Source organism: Microtus ochrogaster, linkage group LG10, assembly GCF_000317375.1.
Source record: "Microtus ochrogaster isolate Prairie Vole_2 linkage group LG10, MicOch1.0, whole genome shotgun sequence".
NCBI classification, from domain to species: domain Eukaryota; kingdom Metazoa; phylum Chordata; class Mammalia; order Rodentia; family Cricetidae; genus Microtus; species Microtus ochrogaster.
The window spans coordinates 7,720,784-7,733,664 of NC_022035.1; the positions used below are offsets into that span (position 1 = coordinate 7,720,784).

Here is a 12,881-nt window from a genome sequence, read left to right on the forward strand (position 1 = left end):
CTTCCTTCCTTCCTTCCTTCCTTCCTTCCTTCCTTCCTTGCTTCCTTCCCTCTTCCCTTCCTTCCTTCCTTCCTTCCTTCCTTCCTTCCTTCCTTCCTTCCTTCCTTTTTCCTTCCTTTTTTCCTTCCTTCCTTTTTTTTCTATTTTTTTCTGTCTGTTTTTTGAGATAGGGTTCCACTGCACAGCCCTGGCTGGCCTGGGAATCACTTTGAAGACAAGGCTGGCCTCAAACACAGAGAGATCCACCTGTCTCTGCTTCCCGAGTGCTGGGGTTAAAGGTGTGTGTGTCATGCCCAGTTCTGTATTAGTCACCTTTAAAGAGTAAATAGTGAGAAACAATAATTAACACTATTTTTTCCAATAATTTCTTTATAGCATTTTGCTGATTATTTCCTATAACTATTTGCCTACATGTTCTTTCTCACACATAAATATAATGCTCTTTACTATTATAAAAATGTGTCCTCTTACTTTAAAGATTCAGGTTTATTTGGAAGTCGATTTTTAAAAATATTTAAGATTTTACATGCCAATAACCTTCCAGCTTAGTTGAGAATAAACTTGGATTTTCCTAATTGTTATGACTCTTTAAAAATGTTGGGCAGAGAATGTTTAAGTATGAATCATAAATTTATGTCTTTTATGCTTTCGATATTTATAAGACTAGAATGATAATTTTACTTGAAAACATCTTATGACAAAATACAACATATAATCTAAAGAATTCTTTTGGTATTATAGAGCTACTGGTCAATAATTCTTATTGAAAGCAATTCTTTTCAATAAGGCATTTTATAACTTTAACAATGGGAGGCCATTACTCAATTGCATGCTCTTCAAATATGTAACCTTAAATAAATCAATGGAATTTACAATGTTATCACTGACCCTCTATATATTAGTTTAGTTTGGAAATAGCCACAGCAAGATACTGGGCTAACTGTGGAGAGAAAAATTACCAACAATGAAGTCATTAAGCGAATACACGAAGATAAATTATCCAGCCTAGATTCATCCAATAAACTGAATTCTGACTTCCTTTGGTGAGGCAATTGCTTTAGTCAACATGCTTCTTTTCCCTGGAACTGTTTGTATTTAGCATTTGTGGTTTAAATCAAAGAATTGATTCCTCCCTCCTCCTAGTCTTATTCAAGGTCAAATTAAACAGATGGGATAGGAGTTGAAGTTTGTTACTTGGGAGGATAGATAAGATCAATAATATTGATTTTGCCATCTCTCAGTAATTTATTTTATTAAGAAGAGTTTAAAACAAGGCATCTATTTGCATTTTTGTTTCAAATGACTGGTATTGGAAAGTGTTCATTGAATTTAACCTAGCATTTAGGGAGAAGGGCAATAGCATTTTCTTTTGGACTCACTGACTTGGCTTAATTTTCTACAGTTTTAAGGGCAAAGGAACTCTACATGACTCAACAAAACCATGGGCATATCCAGGACATTGAAAGACAGCTGTAGGGCATATAAGCTTTTACGATTACGGTGGTGGTCTGATTTGAAGCATCAGTACACCCTTCTCATTAAATGATCTCATGACGCTGGATTCAGTGGGTTCTATCACACAGAGATCCTTTCACATGTACATGCCTCATCCCAGAACAGTATTTTCTTTTGTAGTAGCTCTAATTTGCAATCTTCGAAAGATAGAGGAAGCCATTTGCAAATCAGTATACTATTGTTCATCCTGTCTGGTCTAGTGAGCATTCTGTCTCCGTTCTCATCCCAGCCAGAATCAGGCTCTGCCAGACTTGGGACTTTCACCCCTGCTGCTGCTATCACCATTGCATTTTAATATACTGCAAATTAATTTCCTGAGTGAGATTAAGAACAACCTTAGTGTAGTTCCCATTAACATACTAGTTTGAGTCTACCATAGGAAGTGTGTAGAGTTTCTCAGTTTATGTATACCTCTTTGTCACTTATTTTCTAATATATTTTCAAATTTGAAATGATAAATATAACTAGACTATGGTGCTAAATATCTTCAATATCCAGAATGCTAGCCAGATAAAAGTATACAATAGGACTCTGATTTATTTCCATATATGAGATCAATTGCTCTCATCCTCTTGGAAAATGTCATAGAACAAAACCAAAATCATGAAACTGGATAAGGGACAGATAAGGAGAAGGGGGCATAATAGGGATGGGGAAAAAAAGAGATGGGAGGAAGAAAGAGTAACTTGAATGCTTTTCATACACCTACAAATTTTCCTAAAAGCTAAAGTCACTGATAGCAAAAAGCTGAAGAAATATCTTGTATTCTTAAAACAGTAATTTCTAATGTTTATTGAATAACTACATCAGGGTTTTTTTTTTATTATTATCTATCCCTTTCCATAGCTTTGACAACCAAAGCCACCTGGCTGATAATTAGGAAACACAAGACCACAGTTACACCTATGTAAAACATGTTGGTTGTGCTGTCCACATTCCATATGGCTAAGGACATTTGAGTCACTAAAAACATTATTCTGTTTCAGAAAGTAAATGGGATGTTCCCACTCAAAGGAACATTTGTAATTTTTTTTTTTTAGAAAATTCACTTGATTTTTCCTTCATGACATCACTTGGTTTTGCTTAAAGTTGTCACAAGATACCCTTAACACCTCTAGTCTGTTTTTTGTCCTTCCCACTAGCAAATTGTTTCCTTTGTTGTTACCATCTTCTTAACCCATAAAAAGCTGATATGTTTTCTACTTTATCACAACATCTGTCTTATGCCAAGGCTCTTTGTTGGAATTAAGTGGTTACTCATCTTACCACTGAAAAATATAAGTTGGCCTTATTACTAGTGATGCAGTATTTTTCTAGGTGAAATGAAAGATGACTTCTACTCAATTAAATAGATTGTCAGCCTCCAAGCCTAGGGATATACAGGAGGTCATGGATGACCTCCACTGCTAGGACTTTGTATACGGTCATTATTGATCAGCCAAGCCTAGAGCAAGACTTCTTTCTCTGCCTCAATAGCTTAATAAAAGCAGACTGTGTTGCAATAGAGTTGAAAGTGGGAACCAGGTAGAAAGGTTCCTATAGAACTTATGGGTCCCAGGTACAAGAGTTAGAAATAGTTACAGCTTTATCAGCACCTGACACTGAAAACAAACAAATCTTCTCTTGAGGAGAGGAATGGCAAGCATCAAAAAACTCCATTTAGTGAAGCAAGTAAAGCCCAAGCCAATCCTCCGCATGGCTGACCACAGGATTTACTGCAGATATACCAAAGGCCTTACTTCTTGGGTCCCACTTGGCCCACGTTGACTCGCACACAGATGACTTTTCGTGTCTGCATGCCCACAGAACATGAGGCCTCCCCGTTCCACGTAGTAGTCGTATTGAAGGATGACCCTGATGTGTCCTCTATACACTGACCCCAGGGACCAGTTTGCCAGTGGTACACAGTGCAGGGATGCTCATTGCAGCTGCGCACCTCTTGCAAAGCACTGCTGTTGGGGCAGCGGATTCCACCTACAAAAATGGACAATGATAACAGATGAGACAGATAACAAAAGGGAAATTCATTGTTCTATCCTCCTGGGAATGTGCAGGGCAGATCACCACGACGCTGACCACTTGCTGAGCACATAGACTGATACCAGCACCCTACAAAAGAGGCAAATTATTCTCTTTCATGATTTAGCTTAAAATATAAAGCATACAGTATATATACTAGATATTGAAGATAATTTAAGGAGAAGTCATTGTTCTTCAGAAGAGCCCAACATCAAAAGCAAGGAAGCAAACAGTATTGTTAACCGCAAGGAACAGACAATTTCACACTGTGGGTTAAAATATCTGAATGTGTTTCAGTCACCATCCTTTAAACTGAATGTGTTAATGAAGGGTTTTAAATAATGCTTACTTTAATGTGTTAGATTTTAGGGTGATTACACGCAAGAATGTTAAAATTGGATGAAAATTTAGAATCTTGTAGAGTATTATTGAGAAAACAATGGACTATTAATAGTTGTTCAAATCTATGATGTCATTGGTTGTGCAATGCACCATCATTTTATGTGTTCCAAAGAAAAAGTAATGGCTTGAAATTAAAATATTAATCAATAATTTCTGCTTATTTCCTATTTTTATGCTTATTTAAATAGTATTTATGATTTAATTCCGTGTTTGTTTTTTTTCTGTTACAAGAAAAGATAGTTCTAAACTTCTCTGTTCAGAGTCCAGATCTTTGAAGTCAGTGTGCACTCATTCACATCAAAGTTTGTGTTCCTCGTAGTATAACCAAGTGTGACATCAAAGATGTTGGTGAGATCAGATATTTCATTTTTATTAAAAAAATCATTACATTTATTCATTTTTGTGTGAATACATGTGCACCTGTTTATGAATATATGTATATATATGTATATAACATATATATATATATATATATATATATATGAATGTACAAATGTCATGGTGTACATGCATAGGTCAAATGCAAAGTTGCGGGAGTAAGTTATCTTCACCATATGGGTCCCAAACTGAACTTAGATCATCAGGCTTGGGGGCAAATACCTTTATCCATAGAGTCATCTTACCAGCCTAATGATATTCTTCATAAAAATTTGTATCAGGACCTAGAGAGATGGCTCAACCATTGAGAGAATATACTGGCTTTGAAAAACAATGCATTATTTGTCTTAGCCAGAACCTGGAAACAACCTAAATGCCCCTCAAACAAAGAATGGATAAGGAAAATGTGGTACATTTACACAATGGAGTACTACATAGCAGAAAAATATAATGGCATCTTGAAATTTGCAGGCAAATGGGTGGATCTAGAAAACATCATATTGCATGAGGTAACCCAGACTCAGAAAGGCAAATATCATATGTACTCATTCATAAGTGACTTTTAGACATAAAGCAAAGAAAACCAGCCTACAATTCACAATCCCAGAGAACTTAGACAACAATGAGGTCCTTAATTAAACCAACATTAATCTAATCTACATGGTAAGTAGAAAAGAGATCTCCTGAGTAAACTGGGAGCATGGGGACTTTGGGAGAGGGCTAAAGCGGAGGAGAGAAGCAGGGAGGGGAGCAGAGAAAAATGTAGAGCTCAATAAAAATCAATTAAAAAAGGAAAAAAAAGTCTATGAAGGAAAAAAAAAAAGAGCATATACTGATCTTGCAGAGGATCCCAGTTTGGATCCCAGTTTGCTTCTGTCTTATCAGGCAGGTCATACCTGTCTATGTCTTTAGCTGATTTTGATATTCTCTCTCTCTCTCTCTCTCTCTCTCTCTCTCTCTCTCTCTCTCTCTCTCTCTTTGGCATATCTGGCATTGTTATTGCAGCCAGAATAGCAGCATTCACTATCATTATAAGCAACGATGCCATACCTTCTGCTTAAGTGCTTCATTTTAGAAATGCATTCAGAGTACAAAGCAATAACGCCGGTGATGTTAAATGGTTAGATAGACACAACTCTAGCTGGTAGACTGGGATCTTAGGGTTTACACTCTAGAATAATGCCGGTGATGTTAAATGGTTAGATAGACACAACTCTAGCTGGTAGACTGGGATCTTAGGGTTAACACTCTAGAATCATTTTTGTGCAGCCATATTGTGTGAATTTTATAGGTGGAGTTCTAATTTGCGTTCACAACTGTCAAGTGAATAAAAATAGAAACCCAAGTATGAAACAATGTGACCAGTGTGTTAATGAGGAATGTAGGAAGAGAATGTTGTTGTTGTTGTTGTTGTTTTTTTTTTTTTTTTTTTTTTTTTACCAAATGTGAAAATAAAAAAAAAAATGTATTGTTAAAGGCAGGGATTAGAGAATTTCAATGCTCACTTCATTGAGGGTTTAATTCCTGTGGTAACACCAGAGATGACCTCCAGGGATTGGAGATATTTTCAGACTTCCCTCTTATCAGCAGCTAATCAATTGGCAGTTTGTTCATAACAATTTAGAATCTTTCCTGCATTGGTGAATAAGGTTACAACAACAGAGTGACCTGTCCTGAACATTTTCATTGGTGTCCCTGCTTCATGAAGGTAAAGACATATGTCACACTTCATGTCCTGTCTGTTATCATACAGTTTGATGACCCTGGACTTGCTTGGACTTTTAGGATCTGAATACACTGAATTCTAAAACATGCTAATTGTATTGGGGAGAAATAAGTGAGAACGCCTAGCATTCCTTCCTCCCGGTGCTAGATGTATTCAGCCTTAACAAATTTTAATACCATATGTATATGGTATGTATTTATGGAATATATATAGTATGATTGTATATAATTAACATATATGATTATGTATAATTAACAGTTCCTTTACATTTCATACTAAAATTTCTGACAAAAATGTCAAATTTTTGTACCTATACCATTTTCACTGTAAGAATAAGTGTCCTGTTTAAATTGATTTTTAAACTCTGAATTGCTTTTGACACTTGAATTGACTGCTTGGCTTAGGGGGAAAATAATAAGAGAAAAAAAAGAACTTTTACACCATCAGCATAACACGTCAAGGAACTGCAAGATAGCTGTTCAGTTTGTAGACACAAAGGCTATTTATTTTCACGCCCTAATCCACATTAAAGCCACATCAACAGTTTGGATCTGATGGAGGATCCTTGCACCGATAAATCCTAGTGTGGTCTTAATTATTACAACATTGCAATTTTGAAAGTATGGTTTGCTGTAATCCGCCACTGCAGCATCACTATGTTGTTTGAGGGATAATTTTATGTTAGAAAATTGATAACTATAATGTTGAAAGTATTTATAGGAAAAACAAATTTTAGACATTTGGGAGTATTTCCATAGTTACGGAGAAATTATAAAATGTGAATGACAAAATTAGTAACAAGTGAACTTTAAACTGTTCTCAAACATGCAAAAATATAGGCTTTACACTAAAACTGTTACTTAGATTTTTTTTAATAGTTTCAGCAACTGGAAAGAATTTATTTACCAGACAAAACTTCTGTTATATAAACAAATATTTAGAGAGGGGGTAAGGAAGAACTAGGAGGAGTTGAAGGGGTAGAAACTGCAAAAGGATATATTATGTGGAAGAAAAATCTATTTTTAATAAAAAGAAAGAAATAAACATTTATATACAATATAAAATGTGCCAACTATTAGGTGAAACTGCTCTTTTAAAGCAAGATGCATTGGGCTAGGGAGATGGCTCAACAGATAATGGTACTTGTTACAAACATGAGGACCTGAATTCAAAGCCCCAGAATTCATTTAAAATACTGGACGTAGCTGCATGATATGGTTACTTCAGCACTGTGAGGCCAGAAACAGGACTTTCTTTAGTAAGCCTCAACCTTAGTAAGAAACTATCTAAAGTGCATAAAATAGTAGCAATTCAGAACACCTAACATCCTTTTCAGACCTCCATGTGAATGCACAAGATCATAGTCACACACAAATACAAGTGTGCCTATATCACACACATACATTCTGTAAAAACAAAGAACAATCAGAATATGTAAAATGTGACATAACTTTTCCTATATGCATCAGTCTTACAGAAGCTTTGTTAGGTTGCCTATCGTGAGAGTTAGGAAATTGCTGCTTCTGGCGTTGATGTATTTACCACTGATATGATAGTTCCAAAACACCCCTACTCACGACACCAGCTAAGACTCATCACAATAGCAGATACGTAGCCTGAACTGGCCATTTCCTGTGAACAGATTGGTGCCTAGCCCAGTTGTCACCAGAGAGGCTTCATCTAGCAATTGATAGAAACGGATGCAGACCCACAACCAAACATTAGGTAGAATTCGGGAATCCTATAGAAGAGAGGGAGAAAGGTTTGTGGGAGGCAGGGGGTCAATGACATCACAAGAAAACCCACAGAATCAACTAATCTGGGCTCATAGGAGATCAAAGAGACTGAACCAACAACTAGGGAGCCTGCATGGGACTAACCTCGGGATTCTGCATATCAGTTAGAGGTGTGTAGCTTGGTCTTCTTGTGAGGCTCCTAACAGTGGTAACAGGAGTTGTCTTTGACTCTTTTACTGGCTCTTGGTACTGTACTCCCCATATTGGATTATCTTGCCCAGCCTTAACACATGGGGAGGTGCTTAGTCTTACTATAGCTTGGTATGCCATGTTTTGCTTATAGTGATGGGAGACCTGCCCTTTCCTTAACAGAAATGGCAGAGGAGTGTATTGGGGGGTAGGAACAGAGGGTGGGGGTGAAAGGTCAGGGAGGAGAGGAGGGAAGGGAAACTGTGAAACTGAAAACACACACACACACACACGGAGCCCTATTCAATATGGTATAGTAACTAGATACCTGTGTATGGGTGTGATACTCATCATTTATGTTGGCTGTGTCAAGGTACACCAGAGGGATCAGAAATAGTTCACTCTAGGATATTGTGATATGGTAAGGAAAAATAACTAGGAAGGGTAGAGTGTCTGAGACATACACATGAGGAAATTTTTGTGGAATGTCAGAATTATGTTGAGAGGTACACGCTTTAATAACAAGAGAAGTAAGATTCATTGTGTTTTGGAGACTTAAATTTGTCTGGGAGAAGGGGGGCACTGGGATGAACTAAGAAGAACTAGAATGTTAAATAGCGAGTTTCTGAGATGAGAAAGAAGAGATTGCTTTTATCGAAGCAAAAATATAAATAAATGCAAAAGAATTTGTGTAGGTATGGCTGTGGAGATTAGCATGGTGACATTTCAGTCAGAGTGTTGAGTTGATGTGGGAAATAAATGGCCGCAAAGACAAGGGAGAGGATGGGGTGTCCGCTAGGAAGAGGTGATACGGTGCTTCTACTGTCAGGTCCTGTTGCAGCCCCATCTTCTCATAGCAGACTGCTTAGTGAGAAGCCTTGGTCCAGGGCATGATAAGTGCTTGGGAGAGCTGAATCATAAAGGGCATTAGTAGAAATGGAAAGAAGAGTTCTCATTGTGCAGCCTCCTCAAATTCTCTGAAGCAGGAGGATGGGGAAATGCCACCATCGACTTAGACACCAAGTGCTGTTCGTATCTACACACAACCCGGATCTGTGGTTCTTTGAATTCTCTAAGAAACACAGCTGCTTCATGGCTCTGATAATCAAAATCACTAAACTGTTAAACACGAACATATTAAAATAGAACTATTACTTCTTCCAAGTTTTCTCTGTAAAATATGATTCCGAAGACTTCTAATTATTTGAGAAAATTGGCGCAATTCTATTTCAATCTGCATCTATTCTCTGCACATGGCAGATAAGACAGCACAGTGACATTTGGTTAGTAAAGTTATATCAGGTCATTCTAAAGTTTGCAGAAACAAATGTCTTCCCATTTTCACTCTGTGTAGGTGCCTGGATATAATTTTTACCTTTATAAATGAAGTTGGTTGAAGATCTTCACGGGAATTCAAAAAATGAAAAACACTGAGAATTTAACACTAAAGTTTATATTTGGTTCAAATTCATCACATCACTACTTACATTACACACACAACAGGTTCAACTGTTTAAGGATTTCTTTCTTTTGCAACTTGACAACATAAAATTTAAAAGTAGGTTTTGGGTCAAACCCTAGTATACATAATATCACAAAGATGCTTATTCAAAAAAATCACACAATACTTAATTAGTAAGTTCTTGATTTTATATAAGTAGAAAACAAGAAGTAAAATTCTGAGCCCAATACGGGCTCCTTACCTTTCCATGTATATGTAAGTGTGTTTGTGTGTATGTGTTCATATATGTTCAGGTATAGGCATGTGTGAAATTCAGGGGTCGGCATCAGTCATTGTCCCTCAGGAACTGTCCATCTTGTATGCGTTATGATTTCTCTCACTGTGACTGGGGCTCACTGAGTAGGTAATGCTGGCTGGCCAGTAGGCCACCAACGCCCCTCTGTCTCTGCTGCCCCAGATCTGGAATTACTAGCACACCCCACAACACTAGATTCTTTATACATGAGTATTGGGTATGGTCCTCATCTTTGCATAGTGAACATCTTCCCATGGAGCTCTTTTCGCAACCTCTTCCCTCCACCTGGTTTAAATTAGAGTTCTAGTCAACTTTCTCTAGTGTTCATGCCTTGACTATCTCTAGATGTTTCCAATTGTGATTTGGTTTCCTAACGATATTTCTGCATGAATTGTTTTGTAGGTATTTTTGTTTATTGCTGATACTATACTGTATAGTGTTATCTAAGATTGTATGGAGAAAATATACTCAAACTATTTTCATTCTTTTGTTTTCTTTTAAATTCTTTGAGTTACTTTTATAATTGTAGCACAAAGTCAACAATTATTTTCATGGACCGTTTGTAAGATGGTGATGAATGAGGTTCATCACTCTGAACAATTTGATGTATATTTTCTGTGAATAAGACATCCTTCCATACATAAAAATATCCAGTACTCTGAGCCCCACTGAAACTTCCAACTATCCCCAAATAGTTGTCATAGCACAAAGATTTAATTCAATATCAATCATCACATTTAGGCATCCTGTTAATTGTTGGTCTCCTTTAATTGGAAACATTACTTCTGTATTTTCTTAACTTTTATAGGCAATTCTGAAGATTTAGTGTTCATTATTTTATAATTATATAGCACCTTCCTGACTGATGCCTTTCCAGAGTAAGATTCAATGCGTGCATTTCTGGCAAAGTTTATCATAAGTAATGCCATGTTGTTATTGAAAAACATTCAGGACATGTGATTTTGAGTTGCTCCATTACTCTCAATTACTTGGATCGCTAGATTAAGCAAGATTTGTTTCTTTTAAAGACATCTCTATTTCTATTTATATGTGTGTACCTGTGTGTATGCATACTACAGTGTGCTTTGGTGCCTGGGAAGCCAGGGGAGTTTCAGGTTCTCTAGAGCTGGAGTTACAGGTAGTTGTCAACTGTCCATTGTGGATGGTAGGAGCTGAACTGTGATCCTCTGGAAGATCAGCAAGTGCTCTCAAGTGCTGAAGCATCTCTCCACCTCCACTCCCTCCAGCATGCTATCCTGCAGATACAGTACCCAGTGATGGGACAGTCTCTCCTTAATTGGAAACAATTATTTTATGGCCGGAAGTAGGCTGCTCCACAAATAAAAGCAGTCATCTCAGGATGGTGATGAAGGTGGGGATTCATAAAATAAGGGCTTTTCCAGGATCTTGCCATAGCCGACCTAGAAACACTATAAACTGAATCACAGCCTGGTCAAATAATAAATGTGTCCCTCTTGCCCTAACCCCAACTCTTCCCATACTTAAAATCATATTCACATTAATAATTAGAAAGAATGACTGAAGGTTAAACTCCTTGCCTTTGTGGTATAGATACATTTATTAACAGTTTACTATATAATTTCCCCCCATTTTCTGAACACAATCTATTCAAATTAGGAGGGCAGTTTGACAAGTCAAGAAACCTAATTTTCCCTCTGGAAGTCTCTATTTTGTTGTGTTGTTCAGATTCCTTCGGGTAAGACCACCCCCTGGCCTACAGATTACTCACAGTTATGGTTATGTCAAATTAGAATCAGAAACCATGATCTGGGACTGCAGATATGGTTCAAAGGTAGAGCACAAAGGCCTAGTTCAATCCCCAGCACATGTGACTGATTTCCTGCTACATTACAGAGACCTCACACTTATGCATTTGCCACTCTCGTTGATTTCTTCCTTGAAAAAAACTGTATAATCTCATCTCTAAATACTACATATCACTTTTATCTTTTGTTTTTCCTATAAAATTATCACAGCAGTTTTCATAAAAAGAATCCGAGACACATTCCAAGCTCTAATTTTTGTAGAATAATAAAATACTCACTTTTGCAGACTATAATATTGTTGATTAGAACACGTAATTTAAGACTTATTATAGATGTATTTCTTTCAAAAAAGAAAGCAGAAACCATTTTATAAAGCCCGGTATCATAGCAGTCTCTTTTCCTACAAGATTAAAGGTTATTTTCATATCCAGCAAATAACAGGTATTAAGGAAATTTATTTTGCAGATGAGCTCTCCATTAGGTGTCTCACACAATTATGCTATGTTTTGTAAATATCACTGGTGGAGAGCAAGACATCCACTTACAGATATTCAGTCTGCTTTATACTTAAAACGATGTTTTTATATATGCCCTTATGGTATATTAGAAAAGGATGTGCAACATCCCAGTATAACTGGTTTATAATACAGCTACTAGACTTAATTTAAAAATTAATGAAGACCCACCCTTTCAAATTAGGTAGATAATATGTATCAAATACTAGGCATGAATTCCTGCCTTTAAAACATTCAAGACCTTTCAGTGTCTCATCTACAGACAAAATGATCTGCTGCAGTCTTGCAAGCACAGCAAAATCCTTGCTATGTGGCCCGGGGTGAAAAGTCACTCATTACAAGTCACACAGCAAATGTCTGCCAGGAATAATGGGTTTACAGGAAGGAGGGTGACCACAGATCTAATTTTAATGAAACCCAAGACACAATCTGAGATGACCGAGTTTGAAGTCTGAAGGTAGTCTTTTCAAGCTGGAGGTGTTTAGGAGAGCACAGAAAAGTTAAGGTTTGTTTTCTCTAAAATTTGTATTTTTCTATAAGTTTTCTATTTTCTTAGCAAACAGTTATATTTTTATTGGGAAATATTTGAGGGGGTCTATAAAAATTATAAAATTTCCCAAAGGGTAACTTTTATATATAATATGTTGCACTTGTATATTAAAGCCGAGGTAATTAAACAGTCTGCAAAGTTATTACGTAAAATAATAGCAAATATTGTTAAATAAGATTATGAGATACTACAATCAAAAAGCCTGGAAACATAAAAAGGCACCGATGACATAAAATCAATCAAAATCAATTAATTTCAAGGATTAATAGGTGTGTATGCTTATTATAAAGAGAAATTGTGATCTGTA

The 12,881-nt window shown here is 36.6% G+C and overlaps 1 protein-coding gene across 1 annotated transcript in view; it reads right to left on the reverse strand.

Moving 5' to 3' along the window:
* Thsd7a (thrombospondin type 1 domain containing 7A) overlaps positions 1-12,881 on the reverse strand; it is a 402,496-nt gene that overhangs the window by 75,455 nt on the left and 314,160 nt on the right. The window contains exon 8 of the mRNA XM_013352455.2: positions 3,255-3,489. Within this exon, the coding sequence (XP_013207909.2) occupies positions 3,255-3,489 (235 nt within the window). The remainder of the gene's footprint in view (positions 1-3,254; positions 3,490-12,881) is intronic.